The sequence below is a fragment of the Nuphar pumila genome, chromosome 3 (genome assembly GCF_984573655.1).
Source record: "Nuphar pumila chromosome 3, dmNupPumi1.hap1.1, whole genome shotgun sequence".
Taxonomy (NCBI): domain Eukaryota; kingdom Viridiplantae; phylum Streptophyta; class Magnoliopsida; order Nymphaeales; family Nymphaeaceae; genus Nuphar; species Nuphar pumila.
In genome coordinates, this window is record NC_143251.1 from 135,397,678 (window position 1) to 135,421,156 (window position 23,479).

Genomic DNA, 23,479 nt, shown 5'->3' on the forward strand with positions numbered 1-23,479 from the left:
ATGATGTACAATCAATGTTATATAGGGGCAACATTTTACTTAGTTTCTAATAAAGCTACACAGATTGACAATGTTTGGGAAGTTAAATAAAAAGTTGAAGGATTCATAGTTAAACTTCAAGTGACAATTTGAAGTGATGTACCAGACGTGATCGAAAGTGACATACAAGAATAAAATGATGAAAATCTTATGGATAATGTGCATATGCCTCAATTATCAGCTATTGAGCTCACTAATCTAGCGAGCATCTTACCATTCCCAACTGTTAATGATGAGAAGATCACTACAAATGATGCAAAACCACTTAGACAAACTAGTGTCAGTGATCTTCATCATAGGAGAGAGGAGGCTGATGATGGAGGTGGTTGGAGAGAGAGGTCTCGTGACGATGGGGTAAGGGTTTGGCTAAGAGAGAGGAGGCATGTGCTGCTAGTAGCCAAAGAGATAGAGGGTCAGCGACGATGGGGGGCAAGAGCTTGGTTGACAGAGAAGAGGCCAGAGAAATATGATCGACAATGGCTATGGTGGTTGTTGAAGAGGGGGGACCTCGGTTGAGGGTGAGAGGTGAGAGGAGGTGAGAGAGAACCAAAGTTGTGGGAAGGGATAGGACCCCAAACATCAGTAACCCTAATAAATTATGCAATGTTCGATCTAAGTTGATTGGACAGTTCTAAGTGGTTCAACCGGATTACAAGTTTCATTGGTTTGTATATTACAAGGAGTGTCAACGGGTTGGCTTTGGTTCAAACCCAGGTGATATCAGACCTTACCCTAATTTTCGGGTATGGTATCAGGTCTGGACCTGAGTCTAATCGAACCCACCATAAGAGAAACCATACCCAAACTTTATAAGAACTACATGAACCAAACCCGAGTCATACCTAATAAAATAATATTTTTATCATTTTTATATTAAAAATTTTCAAGTCTTAATTAGAACTCGGGTCGGGCCAAAGACTCGTATGAAATTTCTTATACACTACAAGAAAAACACTAATTAGCGACGAAACTTTGCGACGGAAAAAATTCATCGCAATGTGGTGACAAATTAGCTAGAGAAAACCATTTGTCGCTAACATGTGAAATATTTACGAAATTAGCGACGAAAAACTTTTTGTCGCCAAATCTGTCGCTAAGTAGCGATGGATTCGCGACGGAAGTGTTTTGTCGCAAAACCAATCGACCTTAGCGACGGAAAGTTTTTCGTCGCTACTTAGCGATGGAGATTGCGACAGAAATATTTTGTCGCTAAATGCCGATGTAAAACGCTCGCTACTTAGCGATGGAGTAGCGACGAAATATTTTTGTCGCCCATCCGTCGCTAAATGTCGATTTTAAATGACCTAGGGCATGAAATTGATTTTTTTTTTACTCTCACATGCGCCTCTCTCTCTCTCTCACCTGTGCCGCTTTCCGTCCTCTCTCCGACAACTGACGCCTTCCTCTCTTCGGCTACCGGCGACCGCCCTCCTTCCGCTCTCCGTCGACCGCCCCTCTCCCGGTTTTTGTCATCCGTCACCATTGTCGTCGCGACCCCTCAGGTAAAACCCTCTGCTTCCTCTGAGCTTTCTGGCACCAGCGTCTGACGACCCCTCAAGTAAAGAACACCCTCTGTTTGTCTTCTTCCTCTTCATCTTTTTCTTTCATTTCGTCAGGTGACATGGTTGTTACTGCTAGTGGGTTTTCCGACGGGACGGGAGGGGCAAAATAGGAGGGGTGAGAGGGAAAAGGAAGGGGACTGCAGTATTATGGAAAATGGGAGGGGACTTCTGGCACCTATATGGAAATTACCATCTTTTCTTTCCTTTTTTTAGTTCTTTTAAAAAACAATTACATCACCATTCATAGGCTTCATGATCCAGAGTGCATTTACTGTAATATGAATATTTTATCATCAAAATTTTGTACAATAGCAACCATTCATTTTTTGCCACTTTAAAATACATGTCTGAGCATCAAGATGCTTAATCAAAATCATGTTTTTTTATTGAATAAACAATGATAAACACATCTAACGATTTGATCTATCATAAAACACTTAAAACTGTGTTTTTTGAAAGGCAACGAAAACTTTGAGCCTAACCATATATATATTTCCACACGTGTGAATCCATGATTCATCGTACAGCTGTCATATGCGTTCTATAATGTACACATCATTATAAAATATAATATATAGTTGTGTGAAACATGCAACATACATTGCCTTCATATGCATCCAGATCGATAAATATTTTAGTGGTATAACACATCATGTGCATGTGTGTTTTTTTGTGTTTCTCCGCATGCATGTGTGTATATGTTAGCCGGTGTCAGGACCACGTGTGCATCCACAAGATGTCTACTATACACCCATGCATCATGTGCATTGTGTAAAATATATAGCTACATAGTACAAGATGAGAAAACAATGTGGCAAAAGTTTCTATTACACGTGTATATATATAGAATAAAATGTTAAATTTTTTTTTGCTTCTTTGATAGGAAAGTGAGACCCAAGATCACCTTTAGCATATTTTTGCACATGTTCGTGCTTGGGTTGCTTGGGTACCCACCAAAACCCTAAATCTTCCTCCATCTCCAATTTCCAAATCCTTTTTAACACTAAGACTTTTTTTTCTCTTTTTAATGTGCACGTGAGTTAGTGGCATGTGAGTTAAAATTTTTAATTTTTTTGGTAGAAGTGTTTTTTTTTTCCTTCTAGCACTGCAATTATAGCAGTTTGCAATGTTTGATGTGCAATTATAATATTTTTATTTGTTAGAATATGGTTCGTGGAGGTCACAATGGTTAAGGACCAAGTGGAAGTCATGGGACATCATTAGGTAAATGTTTTTATATTATATTTAAATATAGACATTCATTATGTTTTTGCTTATATGTTGATATAAACATTGTTGTTAATCGTCTTTATAGGATCCTAGTCTAGTGAGAGGCAGTCTCAGCCTTCGTCTTCACACAATGCTTCAATAGGTATATCATTTAAATAATTGTATACTTGATTAGTTTAAATGTGTATTGCGTGAATTTCTAACTCATTGTTCTGTAGGTGATGTTTCGCCTACACATGACCCACCTACATCAACTACTCATACAGATCACGAGACAACTCTGGATGCAGGGTCTTCTCAGTGTGACACACGACGACTCGTTCAAATAGTGTATATCGATAGGCGACCGTAAGTATTTAATTGACAGTCGATTGTTAATGTGTATCAATTCATGTGCAGTGCGAGGTTCGAGCAGCAAGAAGTAATACGAGACATTAGGAAGTCACTACTGCAACATCTTCCAGGACCGGTGGAGCAATGGAAAGAATACCCAAGGGAAGTGCTGGATAGTTTAATGTCTTCATTCATGGTATGTAATCATTTATCATAACTACTTTGATTCATATTTAATTTTTTGTTATACTCATGTGTGCTAACTTTCTAAAACTATTTGTAGGCTTCCCATCACTTCGTGACCACGAAGGAGGAGAAAGACGCGATGGTAGTATGGCAGAAGGTGGCTGCCAATAGATTTGATGACATACTGCACAATATGAAGACTGCAACAAAAAAAACAACTTGTGGGATAGATGATCCACTGCAGTGGAAGGGTCATGGGCCTTCTACTGTCACGAGAGATTATTGGGAGAGCATGTGCGACAAGTGGGCGATCAATGAATTTTGAAACCGCTCAACAAAGGCTGCACAGAATCGAGCGAAGATGCTAGATGCCCATCTACACACAGGTGGATCTAGGACTTTTGGTAGCCACCAAAAGAAAATGGTAACTCATCAATATATATGTTGTCAAATTTATAAGTATTGTTGCATACTTTTTAATTATTTTTTTATCATTTAACCTTGCAGGAAGCAGAAAAAGGAGGCCTTGTGCCTTATAAAGATGTGTTTGTTGAAACACATAGACGTAAGACCACCATAGAGTTCGTATTAGAGAAGGCGAGAGCGACAATGGTATGTATTTATTGTATTAATAAACATTGTAATAGACAAGTTACTATGAATTACGTTATCATAAACATTATAATTCTTAATTATTAATTCATATTCTAATCATTACATTATAGGAGTCATACAAGCAGCAAATGGTACAACGATATGGCAATGACTCCACTCAGCATCCACCTTTTGATCCTACATCATGAGTGATTGCAATCGGTGAACCCAAAAAGGGTTGTGTGTTCGGGTTTGAGAGTAACATGAACACCACACCAGTCGTTGCCTCTTGCAGCCATGGCTCTCAGAGTTCTTCCGCTAGCATCAACTCTCAACGTCCGATTGACTCTGCTATGTCTTGGGATGGTGTCTGTCAGCGTCTTGAGGACAAAATGCAGTACTTTTTAAATGAAGTCGTTCCCAATATTGTCTATAATGAGTTGTGCAACTTTTTTCAGGATAGGGGAACTTCGTCTGCATTCAATATGAGCTTCGGTGCCCGTCAGGTATAAAGTTTTTTTACTGCTTTATAACACATATGAGCATGATAAAATCAAGTATAAAGTTTTTGTACTGCCTTAGAACATATATGAGCATGATAGAATCACATATAAAGTTTTTATACTGCTTTATAACACATATGAGCATGATAGAATCACATATAAAGTTTTTTTACTGCTTTAGAACACATATGAGAATGATAGAATCTGGTATAAAGTTTTTTTACTACCTTAGAACACATATGAGCATGATAGAATCACGTATAAAGTTTTTTTACTGCTTTATAATACATATGAGCATGATAGAATCACGTATGAAGTTTTTTTACTGCTTTAGAACACATATGAGCATGATAGAATCACATATAAAGTTTTTTTACTGCCTTAGAACACATATGAGCATGATAGAATCATGTATAAAGTTTTTTTAGTGCCTTAGAACACATATGAGCATGATAGAATCACATATAAAGTTTTTTTACTGATTTACACCACATATGAGCATGATAGAATCACGTATAAAGCTTTTTTATTGTTTAGAATACATATGAGCATGATAGAATCAATACAAGAAAAATGACCATTAGCGACAAAAGTTTACGATGGATTTTTTTCGTTGCAACTTTGCGGTGGATTAATGAGAGAAACAAATTTGTCGCTAAAATTCGCAATATTTACGAAAATAGCGACGGAAAAACTTTCGTCGCCAAATCCATCGTTAATTAGCGACGTTAAGTTTTTGTCGCAATACTCACAACATTTAACGACGGATTTGGCAACAGAGGTTTTTCTGTCGCTACGTAGCGACGATGTTAGCGACGAAAATATTTTGTCGCTAACTGGCCATGTAAATTTGCGATGGAAGTAGGCCATCACCAAATTCGTAGCTAAGTTTTCTGTAAATCCCTAATCAGAACCCTTCTTTCTCTTTCCTGTTTCGTCTCTCCCGCCCGACTCACTCCCCCGGCCGCCGCCCTCTCCCGCCCAACGCACTCCCCGGTCTGCCGCCCGCCGCTCGTCGCTCCCTGGTCCACCGCCTGTCCCTCCCCAGGCCCATCATCCCCCGTTTCGCCGCCCGTTGCCCCCCGCTTACCACCCGGCGTCTCCCAGGTAAGTGGGTCATTTTTTTTTTCGGGTAGGGGGTCGCCCCCCTTGCCTCGTTCTTTTTTTTTCGGCAGGGGGGGTGCCTGCCTCATTTTTTATTTTCGGCAGGGGGTCGCCCCCCTGCCTCACTTTTTTATTTGGGCAGGGGGTCGCCCCCCCTGCCTCATTTTTTTTTCCGGCGGGGGTGGGGGGGGATGGGCGACCCCCTGCCTCGTTTTTTTTTTTCGACAGGAGGTCGACCCCCTGCCTCATTTTTTTATTTGAGTAGGGGATCACCCCCTGCCTCTTTTTTTTCCGGTAGGAGGGGAAACCCCATGCCTCTTTTTTTTTAGTAGGGGGTCGCCCCCCTTACCTCATTTTTTTATTCGGGCAGGGGGTCACCCCCTACTTTTCAGCAGAGGGTCGCCCCCTGCCTCTTTTTTTTTTCGAGCAGTGGGGCGACCCCCTACCTCATTTTTTTTTCGGTAGGGGGTCGCCCCTCCTGCGTCATTTTTTTTGGCAAGGGGGGCGACGGGCCAAGGGGCGCCCGACGATCATCGGGTTTTTGAACCATGACATCACCCCATGTATGCCGCTCTGGGGGACGATCATTGCCTCTGGAGACCTTGTGCCGTTGTCGTACATCGTTGGCCTACTGACTGGTCGGCCGAACTCGAAAACCTGTTGGGCCGAACGGAGAGGTGGTCAACGCTTGGGAGGCATTCTGCCTCGCCGAAATCCCGTTCGACTTCGATATTTATTCTAAATTTTTTCCTTTCGGCAAAGGGTGACTTTATTTTAACATAATGTCTCTTGCAGATTTCTCAACGGATCCCGCTTGTGCCCTGCCACCCGTGGTAAGTAAGTGACAAAAACAATGTAAATCGGGTAAATACCCGTGGTGAGTAAGTGATGCAAGCACATCACATATTATTTAATTTATTGGATGCAACACTTTACTATTCACACACTCACTTAGTTGTTGATATCTAGGACTGCTTTGTTGGAGTTTGAAGATCACGCTGAGCATGATTTTAATGTATGAGAATAGAAGTGTTCTTATTTTTGGAGTAAGTATTTCATGCTAGGCATGGTAGTAGTTAGCGAGATATTGGAGTGTGTTTGTTGCAGGTACATGTTTGACATTTTTTTGATATGAATGTTTTCGATGTATTGCAATGTTTGATGTGATTGTATCCATGCTTGCATGTAGTTACTTTCAATTTGATTATGACTTACATGTGAAATTGTATAATGAAAGCATGCTTCAAATGAATGTATCATGTTATGAATAGTTTGCACATGAAAATATTAAGTTATAAATGCATGCATCATAATTCTTGTAATTATATGACATCATATATTGCATGATAAATTTGATATTTTCTTTATCATAACATTCTGATGATTCTCTTTTAACAGGTTAGGATATTATTTGTAACATCATATGACAAAATGACTGTAAACCGTGAATGGATGTACCGTAGGATAGTTGACAATGAGTTATCGCATGAATATATGGATAGTGTTGAAAGTTTTAGTGAATTTGCAACGGCAAGTATCAGTACAGTGGATCACACAGGTCGGATTAGGTGTCCCTGCAAGATTTGTAAGAACAATCGATTTGTAGAACCTCATGGCGTTAGACATCACCTATACAGGAAGGGTTTTGTGAGTGATTATCAGAATTGGACGTTTCATGGTGAAGAATTTAGAAACAATTTTGATGCATGAGTGAATATGGTGCACGATAATCCATATATGGATTTAATATTTGATGCCGTAGGAACAAAACTGAGTTCTGCTATGGGTCCTAGTGATATAACAACTGCAGTAGATGAAGAATCATCAAACGATGTAGCTAGTAGATTTTATGATTTACTTAGAGATGTTGATGAGCAACTTTGGAACGATTGCGAGATTCATACTATCTTGTCTGCAGTTCTTCAACTAATGAATTTGAAGTCTGAGTATAATTTGAGTCAATCATGTTTTGACTGTTTGTGCATGATTGTGAAGAGTATGTTGCCCAAAGATGAGAAATTGCCACAAAATTTCTATCGTGCGAAGTTCTGGTCAACGCTCTAGGTATGGGGTATAAAAAGATAGATGCTTGTCCAAATCACTGCATGTTGTATTTCAAGGATCAGGAAAACAACATATCATGTCCATCATATGGGCATCCTCGGTTCAAGCCAAAGATAAGAGGAAATGGTAGCACGAGATCAAAAGAAGTTTCATACAAGTCGCTCCGCTACTTTCCTATCACTCCTAGATTGCAACGATTGTATATGTCTTCAAGGACAACTAAACATATGAGATGACATGCAAATAAAGTTTGACATGATGAAGACAAGATCACACATCCTGTTAATGTGGAAGCTTGGAAGCACTTTGATCGTACTCATCAAAACTTCGCAATGGAAGTGAAAAATGTTAGACTCGATCTATGTACAGATGGATTTAATCCATTTGGGGGTAGAGCAACTCCATATTCATGTTGGCCAATATTTGTAACTCCATACAACCTTCCACCAAGCTTATGTATAAAGCATCCAAATCTTTTCTTGTCTCTATTGATCCTTGGTCTGACCTCACCTGACCAAAATCTTGATGTATATTTAAGGCCATTGATTGATGAACTAAAAGTACTGTGGGATGACAGTGTTACCAAGTATGATGCCCACAAAAAACAAAATTTCAATATGAAGGTCGTTGTTCTATAGACAATCAGTGACTTCCTTGTATATGGTATGTTATCTGGTTGAAGCACACATAGGATGTTGGCATGTTCGTACTGCATGGAGGATACAAAAACTTTTAGATTGATGCATGGAAGGAAGTCTTGCTGGTTTGAGTGTCATCGTCAATTTCTACCCAGCGACCATCTGTTCCGACAACAAAAGAATGTGTTTCGAGCAGACACAATTGAAATGTAAGGTCCACCCACAAGATTGTCTGGCATAGAGATTTTAAGAAGATTGTGATACTTTCCAAATGTATTAACAGATGCCGTAGTCTGACGCCCTTTCTTGGATTTGGAAAGGACCACAATTGGATAAAAAAATCTATTTTTTGGGAACTACCATATTGGTCGACCCTATTGATATGACATAATTTGGATGTGATGCATGTGAAGAAAAATGTATTTGATAATGTGTTCAATATAGTAATGAATGTTAAAGGAAAAATGAAGGATAATTCAAAGGCCTGTATGGATTTAAAAGTAATATGTAAAAGACCAGAATTGGAACTCAAAGAGTATAATGGCAAAATATTGAAACCAAAGGCAAGGTATGTGTTTGAACTTGATCAAATAAAGCAGGTATGTCAATGGTTGAGACAATTGAGATTTTCAGATGGATATGTCTCTAACATTGCTCGAGCTGCGAAGACTGACGATGAACAGTTATATGGGTTGAAGAGTCATAATTGTCATATCTTTATGCAATGATTGATACCCCTAACATTTCATGATATGTTAGACAAACCTATATGGGGGGTATTGTCTGAGTTGAGTGGATTTTTTAGAACATTGTGTGCATTGAAAGTCGTAGTATCTGATGTAAAGAATTTTGAGGACTTTGTCATCACTATTGTTTGTTTACTAAAAAAGATTTTTCTGCCAGTAATTTTCGATGTTATAGAACATTTGATCATACATTTGCCATATGAACTAAGGGTTGGTGGTTCTGTGCAATATCGGTGGATGTACCCATTTGAAAGATATATGTTTTCTTATATTTGTCTCTTCAATGACAAATATTTCAAATTTGAAATGTATATTTTTGACAGATGCATGTTTGACCTCAAAAAAAGAGTTCATAATAAAGCAAGAGTAGAAGACTCTATTTGTGAGGCGTACACTTTAGAAGAGATTTCAAATTTTCCATTTATGTACTTTGAACCTCACATTCCAACACGTTACACATGTATGCCTTGTAATGATAATGAAAAATAAGTAACTGTAGCTGACAAACTGTCGATATTTCAACCACTTGGGCATGCATTTGGTAGTTGCTGATCAAGACTCTTGGCAGATCGAGAGCAAGACGCAACACACATCTATATTCTTTTTAATGACTCAGCGATGGACCCATACATCGAGTAAGTATATGCAGACGCAACACAATTCTAAATCCTTTTATGTTCTATACGTGCATACATGGTTCAATAATATAAGTATTTGTGGTTTGTAGGCGATTTGATCTGGAGTTGCGAAGAGAAATTTCATATCTCACTGATGCAGAAATACAAAAAGAACGTGAAACTAAGTTTGTGGAGTGGTTGAAAGAGTTGGTAAGGACGCTCACATAAATTGTGTACTTATAAACAACACTAAGTTACTTAATTGGTCATGATCACAATCATTGTTTATGTTTGTAGGTTCGCCATGGTGATGTTAAAGATAAAGGAATATGTGATTTGCAAAATGGTCCGACCAAAGTTATGCAATGTTACAACGGGTACATCGTAAATGGTTATCGATTCCATATAAAAGATTACAGTATAAATAAATCAACAATGAATAGTGACGTGTGGGTCAAGGGTAGCAGCTACGGTAAAAATGAACATGATTACTATGGTGTTATAGAGAAAATAATAGAGTTGACTTACTTAGGCATAAATAATAGAGTAACTTTATTCAAGTGTCATTGGTTTGATCCAACTGCAACAAAAGTCGATAAAGCCTCAGGCATTGTGGAGGTGAATCATAAATCAAGGTTTGGAACATATGAACCATTCATATTAGCCTTGTAAGCTCAACAAGTTTATTATACTTCATATCCGAGTACAAAAAAGTCAGATAGAAATGAATGGTGGGCAGTTTGCAAGGTCAAGTCCAAACTATACCCTGAGTATGATCAGTTACAGGAAGACAAGTTAACTGAAGAGAGTGATTACTATCAATCAGATGATATCTATGACTTCTCTTATGGTCATGATGTTGTGCATGATATATATGTCATATCTCCATTGGTCGATGAAACATTCATAGAAGAATGTGATACAAATGATATACCAAGTGGATGGGCAAACAATGAAGAAGAAGAATATGAAAGTCAAACAAGTGATGAGGAAGAATTCTTGAGCTAGTGAGCAAAATCTTGTAATACAAACCTCTATTTAAATGTATTTCAATGTTTTGAATATATTGCAATACTTGATGTGAATGATTTGAATTATCTAAATGTATAGAAATGTGTGACAATGATTTGAATGTATTACAATACTTGATGTGAATTATTTGAATGTATTGCAATACTTGATGTGAATGATTTGAATATATTGCAATACTTGATGTGAATGATGTGAATGATTTGAATGTATTGCAATGATTTGAATGATTTGCAGATATTCCAATGATTTGAATGTATTGCAATACTTGATTTGAATTATTTGAATGTATTGAAATGTATTGATATGATTTAAATGATTTGCATGTATTCCAATGATTTGAATGATTTGAATGCATTGCAATACTTGATTTGAATTATTTGAATGTATTGAAATATTTGATGTAAATGATTTGAAACAATTTGAATGTATTGCATGACATTTTTTATTTGTTAGAATATGGTTCGTGGAGCTTACAATGGTCGTTCATTCAGTAGTAGCCAGTCCCAGCCTTCATCTTCACGAGTTCCTTTGATAGCTATATCATTTAACTAATTGGATGCTTGATTAGTTGAAATGCACATTTTGAGAATTTCTAACGTATTTTTTTACAGATAATATTTTGCCTGTACATGATCCACCTACACTAGTTGATCATACAAGTCAGGAGCCAAGACAGGATGCAGGGTCTTCTCAGTCTCGCACAAGAAGGCTCATTCGAATAGTATATATCGATAATCGACCGTAAGTATTTCATTTTTACTTATTGCATATCTTATAAATATTGTATATTGATATTTATTGTGTACCAATTCATGTGCAGCACGAGGTTCAAGCCACAAGAAATATTATGCGATATTAGGAATTCACTACTTCAACATCTACCAAGACCGATCGCTCAATGAAAAGAATATCTAAAAGAGGTGATAGACAGATTATGGTCCTCATTCACTGTATACAGTTGTTTGTCATAGTTAATGTATTTTATATTTAATTATTTGTTATAGTCATGTCTAACTTTCTAAAAATATTTGTAGGCTTCGAATCGCTTCGCGACTACGATGGAGGAACATGATGCAAGGAAGGTGTGCCAGAAGGTGGTTGTCAATCGATTTGCAGACATGCTAAACAATATGAAGACTGCCACAAGAAAAACATCTGGCGGGATAGATGATCCACTGTAGTGGAAGGGCCATGGACCTCCCACTATCAGGTTAGATGTTTGGGATGCAATGTGTGACAAGTGGGCTAGGGATGCATTTCGAAACCTCTCAGCGAAGGCTGCACAAAATCGAGCGAAAATGCCCGAAGCCCATCTACACACAGGTGGATCTAGGACTTTTGGGAGCCACCCGAAGAAAATGGTAACTCATCAATATATAAACAAATCAATTTTATAAGTATTGGTGCAAACCTGTTAACTAAATCTTTTATCATTTCACTTCGCAGGAAGCAAAAAAAGGAGGCATTGTGCCATACAAGGATATGTTTGTTCAAATACATAAACATAAGACCATGAGAGAGTTCGTATTGGAGAATGCGAGAACGACAATGGTATGTATTTATTGTATTAATAATCATTGTAATATACAAGTTATTATAAACATTATAATTCTTAATTATTAATTCATACTGTAAACATTATTTTGTAGGAGTCATATGAGCAACAGATGGTAGAGCGATATGACGATGACTTTACTCAGCATCCATCATTTGATCTTGCAGCATGGGTAACTGCAGCAGGTGAACCAAAAAAGGGTCGTGTGTTTGGGTTTAGGAGTAATATGAACACCTCACCAATCGTTGCTTCCTCCAGTCACGGCTAAGAGACTTCTCCCGTCAACATCAGCTCCAAGCATCTGACTAATTTTTGGGATGATGTACGCCAGATCGTTAAGGATACAATGCGTGACTACTTCCATGAAATAATTGTCGACATTCTCCGGGATGAGTTCAACAGTTTTTTGCAGAACATGGGAGCTTCATTTGCAGGTGCCTCTCAGGTATGAAAGTTCCATGTGATATATTGCATGCCGTTAGAATTCATATAACTTTAATTGCCTTAACTTAGGTGCATTGCATATAATTTATTTCAGTATATTTTGTTTATCAATACTGACCTTTTATATAATATTTCAGTATAATATTTTTACTGCCTTAGAACACATATGAGGATGATAGAATCACATATACAGTTTTTTTACTGCCTTTGAACACATATGAGCACGATAGAATCAAATATACAATTTTTTACTGCCTTAGAAAACATATGAGCATGGTAGAATCACATATACAGTTTTTTGACTGCCTTAGAGCACATATAAGCATGGTAGAATCACATATACAGTTTTTTTTACTGCCTTAGAGCACATATGAGCATGATATAATCATATATACAGTTTTTTGCTTGCCTTAGAACACATATGAGCATGATGGAATCACACATACAGTTTTTTAACTGCCTTAGAACACATATGAGCATGATAAAATTACATATACAGTTTTTTTTTACTGCCTTAGAACACATATGAGCATGATATAATCACATATAAAGTTTTTTGCCTGCCTTAGAAAATATATGAACATGATAGAATCACATATATAGTTTTTTTACTGCCTTAGAGCACATATGAGCATGGTAGAATCACATATACAGTTTTTTTGACTGCCTTAGAACACATATGAGCATGATAGAATCACATATACAGTTTTTTGCCTGCCTTAGAACACATATGAGCATGATATAATCACATATAAAGTTTTTTGACTGCTTTAGAGCACATATGAGCATGATAGAATCACATATACAGATTTTGACTGCCTTAGAACACATATAAGCATGATATAATCACATATATAATTTTTTGTGTGCCTTAGAACACATATGAGAATGATATGATCAATATAAAGTTTTTTTACTGCCTTAGAACAAATATGAGCATGGTAAAATCACATATACAGTTTTTTTACTGCCTTAGAGCACATATGAGCATGGTAGAATCACATATAAAGTTTTTTTATTGCCTTTAGAACACATATGAGCATGATTGAATCACATATAAAGTTTTTTAACTGCCTTAGAACACCTATGAACATGATATAATCACATATAAAGCTTTTTGTCTGCCTTAGAACACATATGAGCATGATAGAATCATATATACAGTTTTTTTACTGCCTTAGAGCACATATATATGAGTATGATAGAATCAAAAAAACAATTTTTTTACTGTCTTTAGAACATATATGAGCATGATTGAATTACATATAAAGTTTTTTTACTGCCTTTGAACACATATGAGCATGGTAAAATCACATATACATTTTTTTGACTGCCTTAGAGCACATATGAGCATGATTGAATCACATATAAGTTTTTTTTACTGCCTTAAGAACACATATGAGCATGATAGAGTCACATATATAATTTTTTTACTGCCTTAGAACACATATGAGTATGATAGAATCACATATACAGTTTTTTTACTGCCTTAGAACACATATGAGCATGATAGAATCACATATAGAGTATAATTTATTTTAGTATATTTTGTTTATCAATACTGACCTTTCTTTTCTCGTGTAGGGTGCTAACGATAATCAGCGTAGTGGAGTTGAAGGGACAAATCAAGAAAATGAACAAGAGGACGGACAAAATCTTGGCAATGATTAGATTTATGTGTTGAATTTGTTCTACCTTCTTTTTGTTTCAAAAATGTAAATGTTGAATTATAAATAATTAGAACTTGCGAATTTTACAGTGGATCGATTAATTGTTTTAGTTTCCTTTTATCTGTATTTTGATGTGTACTTTATTTTTTTATTCATAGAAAATATAAATTGTACAGGAAATATAAATTGTATCACGAGAATTCTTTTCTCGATATTTAATTTTCAAATAATTTTTTTTATTTTTTTTCCTTTTTTACGATGGATTAACGATGGATATATCTGTCGCTAATTACTATTAGCGTTGAATGTAGCGACGGATTAGCAATGACTATAAATTCGTTGCAACACCAAAATCACTGTATAGTAACGACAACCTTGCGACGAATGTTGGCATTCGTTATTCCGTTGTAACTTAGCGACGGAACTGGCGACAGATACATTCTGTTGCTACTTAGCGACAGAATTGGTGACATATATATTCCGTCGCTAATTAGCGTCGAAAAATTTGTGATGGAAGTTATCTGTCTCAAATCCGTCGCTAAGCTGTTTAGCGACGGATTAGCGTCGGATTAGCGACGGATTTAGGTCATTGCTAATCCACAGGTTTCTTGTAGTGAATCTCGTATAAAGTTTTTTTACTGCCTTAGAACACATATGAGCAAGATAGAATCACGTATAAAGTTTTTTTGCTGCTTTATAACACATATGAGCATGATAGAATCACATATAAAGTTTTTTTACTACTTTAGAACACATTTGAGCATGATAGAATCACATATAAAGGTTTTTTACTGCCTTAGAACACATATGAGCATGATAGAATCATGTATAAAGTTTTTTTACTACCTTAGAACACATATGAGCATGATAAAATCACATATAAAGTTTTTTTACTGCTTTATAACACATATGAGCATGATAGAATCATGTATAAAGTTTTTTTACTGCTTTATAACACATATGAGCTTGATAGAATCTGGTATAAAGTTTTTTTATTGCCTTAGAACACATATGAGCATGATAGAATCACGTATAAAGTTTTTTTACTGCTTTATAACACATATGAGCTTGATAGAATCTGATATAAAGTTTTTTTAGTTAGAACACATATGAGCATGATAGAATCACATATAAAGTTTTTTTACTACTTTAGAACACATATGAGCATGATAGAATCACGCATAAAGTTTTTTACTGCTTTATAACACATATGAGCATGATAGAATCACGCATAAAGTTTTTTTACTGTTTTATAACATATATGAACATGATAGAATCTGGTATAAAGTTTTTTTACTGCCTTACAACACATATGAGCATGATAGAATCATGTATAAAGTTTTTTTACTGCTTTATAACACATATGAGCATGATAGAATCACGTATAAAGTTTTTTTACTGCTTTATAACACATATGAGTGATAGAATCACATATAAAGTTTTTTTGCTGCCTAACAACACATATGAGCATGATAGAATCACATATAAAGGTTTTTTGATGCTTTATAACACATATGAGCATGATAGAATCACGTATAAAGTTTTTTTGCTGCCTTAGAACACATATGAGCATGATAGAATCACATATAAAGTTTTTTTATTGCCTTAGAACACATATGAGCATGATAGAATCACATATAAAGTTTTTTTACTGCCTTAGAACACATATGAGCATGATAGAATCACATATGAAGTTTTTTTACTGCTTTATAACACATATAGGCATGATAAAATCACATATGAAATTTTTTTACTGCCTTAGAACACATATGAGTATGATAGAATCACATATGAAGTTTTTTTACTGCTTTATAATACATATGAGTATGATAAAATCACATATGAAGTTTTTTTACTGCTTTATAACACATATGAGCCTGATAGAATCACATATGAAGTTTTTTTACTGCCTTAGAATACATATGAGCATTTTGCTTATATTTTGTTTATAATTACTAATATTTTGGTTCTCTTGCAGGATGCTGGAGATGATCAACGTAGAGGAGATGATGGAGGTATGGAGGGAAAGGTAGATCGAGAAAATGAAGCGGATGATGCCCCAAATCTTGACGATTAGATTCATGTATTTAATTTATTTGACATACTTGTAACTAATTATAACTTGGCAGAGACTGTATTTGGTTGTTTAACTTAGAACTTGTGTTAATTTTGTTTCACCTGTATGATTTTTTTTGTATATTTTGTTTTTTATAAGCAGGTTATATGAATTATATAACGAGAATTTTTTCTCGAGTTTCATATTATAAATATTTTTTATTTTTTTTTAATATTAGCGACATATTAGCGACAAAACTATCCTTCGCTAACCCGTCGCCAATTTCAATCAGGTGATTATTTGCGACGGACGTTAATCCGTCACTAACTTACCGACCAAAAGTTAGCGACGGATTATATCCGAATATCATCTGTCGTTATGCCGTCGCTAATTAGCGACATAGTAGCGATGGATATACGTTGTCGTTAATTCGTCGCTAATCAGTGACAGATTGACGATAAATAAAATTTGATGCAATTTAGCGACTAGGATTATGCCACAGACGTTGTTCGCTGCTAATCCGTTGCTAAGGATGTTTAGCAATGGATTAGTGACGGACAACATCCGTCACTAATACACATTTTTTTATAGTGATATTATACCCAAATACATGTATTAATCAAACCTTTGAGTCTGAACTTGAGTTTTAATCGGGTCTTCTTATTTATCACCTTACTCGAACCCAATAGGGTTTAGTATGGGTGAAACATGGGTAAAACAGACCCATTGACACCCTTCACATATATATATATATATATATATATATATATATATATATATATATATATATATATATATATATATATATATATATATATATATATGTGAGTAATGCTACGGTGCTACGAAAGCATCTAATCCTAGGTATTAAAAATCATAGTTGTAGTTGCATCTTCTTAATTAGACTTTATAGATGTACTTAAAATAATTTATTTGATAAAAAGCATATTTTTTTTTACATAAAAATAAGTTTTTTTAAGTCAAATTTTAGTACGTTGTGACCATTGGTCTTTTAAGATTTTAAAAATCTACATGTATGCTACAATCACATTATTCAAAACTTGTTTTTCACTAAATAAACTAAAATAATGATTGTCTGATCGACGAAAAAAACTGGCGTAACAGCTTTCCCGCGGTCATGCGCCGCATTTCCGTTGAAACACTGTGGTCAGTGACGCTAAAGGGTAAAGTTCTTTTTTTGTACTTGTGCGTGCCGCTGATCGCATGGGAGTCCAACATAATTATAATATTGTGGCTGAAATTGGCCCATTCGTGGCAAAAGCTGGAGACCGTCGTTACGACGCGGTGGATCTCAAGGCTAGACACGTCAAGAGGGAGGTGAATTGCCCCCTTTAATATAAATAGGAGTGCGAAGGCGCTGCCGTCGAGACTTCACTTATTTTTTTTTTTTCGTTTGGCTGAAGTTGGGACGCGAAGAGTCGTTCAGAATCTCAGTCTTTGCCTTTTTTTTCTTTCCTTTCTCTGCTTCAAAGAATCAAAGACGTCTTCTTCATCCTCTCCGTCCTTCTAGAAACTCTGGTTTGTCCCCCAAAAGAGAGAGAGAGAGAGAGAGAGAGAGAGAGAGGCATTGTTCATACTGCTGCTGAATTGCGTCTTCATTCATGTCTTCGTCTTCAAACGAGCAAAGCAAGAGGCCTGAAACGGAGCCTCACAGGTGTATTCTATCTTTCTTTCCTTCTTTTTCTGTTTGTGGGGTTTTGTTTGTTTGTTCTGTGATTGATTGGAAATGCTTTTGTGGTTTCTTTGTGGCATTGTGGTGGTGGGAGTTAAGGTTTTGGGCAGTTGGTGGTGGTTATCTGAAATATTGGTTTCTTTTGTTCATTTTTGTTTGCTTGTTTTGCTGATGAGGCTATAGACGCAGGGAGGGAATGTGGGAGTCTGCTGCATCGTTCCAGAGGCATGGTTACTGTTGGTATCGGTTTGTGTTTTTATTTGGGGGATGCGAGGATTACGAATTTGGAGGATGGTTTGCATTTCGTGGTGGTGGCTTGTGGATTCCTTTTGTGTTTGCACCGTTTGATAATCTTTTTCTTTTTCTTGTGGAGCTTCGCTCAGCCCGTTTTTCTGAATTGAAGGAGAGGTCATTTTCATTGTCTCTGTTTCATCATCCCAACCTCTATCTCTCTCTCAGGCTTCATTTTCCATTTTGGTTCATTTCTCTGAGTTGGGTATTTTTGGCCTCATGTCGAAGTTTGCCATGGAATTGGGAGTGAATCCTAAATTTTATTCCTTTGTTTTGTTTGTCCGGAAATCTTGGATCAGATTTCTGAGCTGGGTGTTCATGGTTTCATGTTAATGTTTCTGGAGTTGGTGCGGGGATCTGGGGTGCTCGGTTTTTGTTGTTCTGTTCGGATTGTTTTCTATAGTTTTGGACTCCTTTTTCTGAATTGGGTAGTCATGATTTTCATGAAGTTCCCAAGTTTGAAGCTGGAAGAGCTTAGCTTTACTCTTATTTTTCCTTTTTTATCTCTTTTGGGATTCGGTTCAATTTTCTGGGTTGGGTATTCACGATTTCGTGTTAAACTTAGATATTAGTTAGGGGTGGAGGTTTAGGGTTCCTACTGTTGTCCCCATGCAGCATTTTTTTTCATTGTTCATTGATAATTAGGAAATTGGCAACCAAAATGGGCTTCAAGACCTATTACAATTATTAGTTAAAAGTTGGATTTTTTATTTTCAGGACCTACATAGCTGAATGCCCATTGCCTAGGGTCTGCAACATTAGTGTCATCTAGATTCTTGGCTCTTAGATAGCTTATGTATGATCCCATGCAGCACTTTAAGTATTCTTCTTGATGATGGTCTTGGTTGACTATTTGTGAGTTTCTAATCATGCATGGACACCATGATGTTGGCCTTTGGAAGAAGTTGAGGTCCTTTATTGCAGAAAGGTTTGTTTTAACATGGTGTGAGGACATGGGATTCTCGTATGGCAGCATTTCTTGTCTGGACATGAAATTTAGCTCAACTTCCCATACAGTAACTGTCATGTTTTCTTAGTGTCGATTTAACCTACTAAGCATGGTGCGGGCTTATGCATGCATTAAATGGCAAGTCTTTGTTAAATAACTCTAATGAGAACAAAAAAGAAGGCGTTAAGCGGGTTGTATGTCTAATTGTTGAGGTGGTAATGATAGTATGTTGTACCTGGTCCTACACTTTTTCTAATGGGGAAGAGGACTGAAGCATGCCACTCATAGGTGTTCAAAGGTGTTTTTAATACACAAAAGATTATGTACATAGTGCATTAGTGAATAGGATAATATTCTAGTTATGTTTTTGTTCGTGCATTGTATGCAAAAAGAAATTAGAAATGAATAGTGTATTTATATGTACTCGAGACATTTTAGTGTAAAAACAGTACCTTTAGGGTATGTTTGATGGTACGAACAAAAAAGACGGAACAAACCATTGGTTCTGTTCGTTCCGTAATAACTATTCCAAGTCCAACATTTGTTTGGACCATACTCAAATGCTATGTTTCAAATGTTCGTTAATTGATGATGATGTGCAGACATCACCAATTACATTGAGGGTGGAGATTTGGAGGGCCGATACAGAGAAGTCCGGCCAGAGGAGGAGGGGCTCTCTGCTGCTCACCTTGACGGAACAGGATGGGGGTGGTGAAGGGCCTTGGCAAAACCATTCACCATCGAGTATCTTCCCTGAAATAGAAATGCACCAGTGACTTCCCTGTCGTCATGCCTGAAACCAACACAAAATCCTCGTTCGAATTGATGGGCATCTGACGAGCTGCTCCTCAACATCGATGACGTCCATTGTCGAGCTCATCCAAAGAACGACGAGCTCGAGGGCGTCTCGATTTCTCGCTGCAACGAGGGCCCAGGGCGGGTTCGGGCTCGAACCAGGGTCAAAAACCTCAGAGAAATAGCACAACACCTGCCAGAGGGCCTACTGGGCTTGGTCCCCGATTGATTGCAGGACACCCACCATGGCATCGTCAAACTCCGACCATCCTCCGCCAGGTGACCGTGATGTTTCAAAAAACCCTACCCCTCCTTTCGATCCTCCTGAGATCCTGTCGCAAAGTGATGACTCTCTATTGATTTCCCAATCTTCTTCCAATCTCTCGTCAGAGGGATCCCAATCAATATTTGTGGCATTAGAGGATAACCTAATCCCAACCCCAGCCCTAGTTGATGAGGTCAAGCAGGAGGGGCACCGAAAATCTGGATCGAAAACCCTCAATTCGAGGAAGACTCCGAAAGAATTCTCATCGAAGAGGGATTCCCTCTCGATTGATGTCCGAGGAGCCAAGGGTTCCGTTGAGCTCGAGGATCGGTCCTCAATGGAAAAGAAAGAAGTCTTCCATAATATCGAAGAGATTATGATGAACGAAAAGGAAAAATCGAGGGAGAATGAGGAACTAGAGGCAGCGATAGATGAGCCGCTCGAGAGGGAGATGCAAAGGGAGAAGGAAAGGGCATGTCAGAAGTTGGCGATCGCCGAGCTCTCCGCTTCAATCAGGCAGGCGTGCAATGTTGTCTTGGGGATTATCCACGTCACCGAGCTCATCGCCAAGCTATGCCACCTCCATGGCCGGCCTATAGCTGACAGCAGCTGTCGTACTCGGTTCGCAGATCAGAGAGAGAATGCCAAACGCACCCATCGAGGTATTTTTTTTTATTTGTTCCCTTCGTTCCTGTTCCTTTTGTAACAGGAGAGAGGTGGATAAAAAATTACACACATTAATGAACGCGGCGAACATGCAAAAAGCCATCTGCCGCTTCCAATGTTTGTTAAAAATCATGTTCTCGATGTCTTTTTCGTCCTGTGCAAGTGCAACGCACAAGACGAGCCATCAAACATACCCTTAGAGTTTTGGGCATTCTTCTTTGCCTAGGCTTGTGCTAAAGACCTGTGGCTTCTTACCCGCAAGGATATGATTTTGAACCGTGCACCCGTGACATTTCCGACTCTTTTCATCTCTATTTAGTGGTGTTGAAAATTTGACGTGTCTGTGATTCTGCCAACCCATAATGTAATGTGAATGTAATGAAAATCTAGCTATGAATCTCCTCTAAATTCTAACTGTATCGTCGAGTTCTTGGTTTGCTAGCAAGGACTATAACTGTTTGTCATACTTGCTAACTCTGATGAGATCACATAAAATGATGTCGGTTGTTCATCTTTTCAACTTCCTGAGCTCCTGTTCTCGTGACCAGGAAAAGGAGAGTCCATGCGGGGGAATCCATAGCTGATATCCTTGCAAAGTGGAGGGAGAAAAACAAACTAGCAGATGAAAGAGATGGCAAACGGGTCCGCAAGGCTCCTGCCAAGGGCTCGAAGAAAGGTTGCATGACTGGCAGAGGCGGCCCTGAGAACCCCACCTACATTTACAGGGGTGTAAGGCAGCGGACGTGGGGGAAATGGGTTGCAGAGATCAGGGAGCCGGAGAGGGGAAACCGACTCTGGCTTGGAACCTTTCCCACTGCTGTGGAAGCTGCTCGGGCATACGACGAAGCTGCACAGGCAATGTATGGCCTGTCTGCCCGCCTCAATGTTCCAGATTGTTCAAAGGACTCATCGTTGACACAAGGAGAGGTGAGCAGCTGCTCGAGGGATGACATCACATCTCTTGGCTCTTCTTCCAGCGAAGAAGGGATCAGTGACAAGCTTGGCTCATTGCTTCGTTCATCAATGACAATCGCCAGTAGTGGTGATCTTCCTCAATTAGCGGGTGCAGCAGGTTGCAGCACCAGCACTGAAGAGAGAGCCAAAGTTGAAGGAAACATTATGACAGTTGCAGACGATGTGAATATTCAACAGAACACCCTTGCAGTCAAGCCCAAGATGGAGGAGGCTGAGGAACCAGCATTGCTGAAGAATAACATGCAGGATTTACCTCCACAGGATGGAATGTTTGATGTGGGCGAGCTACTAGCTATGCTGGACATGGAGCAAAACCAAAGCAAGTCACCATCGACGAGCATTGGCTTGAACAGTAACCCTGAAAACAAAGAGCTGGAGTTCTTGAGCCCGGCTGCTCTGTCGTTCCAGCTGCAGAATCCAGACGCAAAGCTGCTCGGCAGCCTGGAGCATATTGAGCAAGCTGCTACCGGCATGGACTGTGGAGAGTTTGATTTTCTCAAGCTGGAACAGCACGATCAAGACATGGGGTACTTGTACATGGATGCTCATGATTATGGGCTTGGCCAAGGGGAAGGCTTGGTCCCGGACTGCTATGGTGATGAATTTATGAAGGCAGAGCTGGAATCACCTCCTTATCTCTGTCCCTTGTTCCAGTGGGATAACGGGGACCCATACCGCAGGCAAACTGGCCCCAAGGATGCATAGGTGGGGACTACTCAGAGATGCTATGGGGAGTGGCTGTTAGAAGAGGTAATTAGGTGTCTTCTTCGTTTTGGCTTGGTGGTTTTTGAGTTCTGGTGGTCTCAGGGGATGATGGTGTTGGTGAGGATAAAATGGAGAGGGTTGGTTGGTTGGAGGAAGTTTGGTGATGGCATTGCTCATGGGAGATGGGTGTGTTTATAGGAGGCTGTCAGGGTTTGCGTTATGCAACTTTTTGGTTTTGTTTTCTTGTTCGGCATGGCATGATATATATATATATATATATATGCAGTCCGTGCATAAGGAAAAATATATGAACAGTCCATTCTTCTCTTTTTCTTCCGAGTGGATGTGACAAGTACATAACACGTGATGAAATCGAATGCTCTCTCTCTCTCTCTCTCTCTCTCTTGCGTTTCAATATAAGGTCACTCACTCGTGTACATGTGCTTGTGGATATACAAGAATCAATATACAAGAATCAGTTGAGTTGGTCTTAAAAATGATTTATTAAAGCTGTCATGTTCAGAAGATGCAAGTCAATCTCTAGTTAACATTGACCATGTCACAGTCAAGGAAGCTCTAAAGACTTCGACTCACAAACGGGTCTTTTCAAATTGTTGGTTTCACAAGGTCATCGTGGGACACGGCTGAAAAATAGTTTTATGTTGTGCAAGCATTCTTTCATAAGATACTGGGAAATCAGATATTATAGGACCAATCATGTTAGAGAAGGCTCAATTGCTAATCATTATTGAATTTAATTGCCTATA

The 23,479-nt window shown here is 38.1% G+C and overlaps 1 protein-coding gene across 1 annotated transcript; it reads left to right on the top strand.

The window, feature by feature from the left end:
- The first annotated feature begins 20,346 nt into the window (after nucleotides 1-20,346).
- LOC149843955 (uncharacterized) lies at nucleotides 20,347-22,884 on the top strand. Its single transcript, XM_090000998.1, has 2 exons — nucleotides 20,347-20,987; nucleotides 21,581-22,884. The coding sequence occupies exons 1-2, from the start codon at nucleotides 20,347-20,349 to the stop codon at nucleotides 22,710-22,712; spliced, it is 1,773 nt and encodes a 590-aa protein (XP_089857124.1). The 3' UTR covers nucleotides 22,713-22,884.
- Nucleotides 22,885-23,479: the final 595 nt, after the last annotated feature.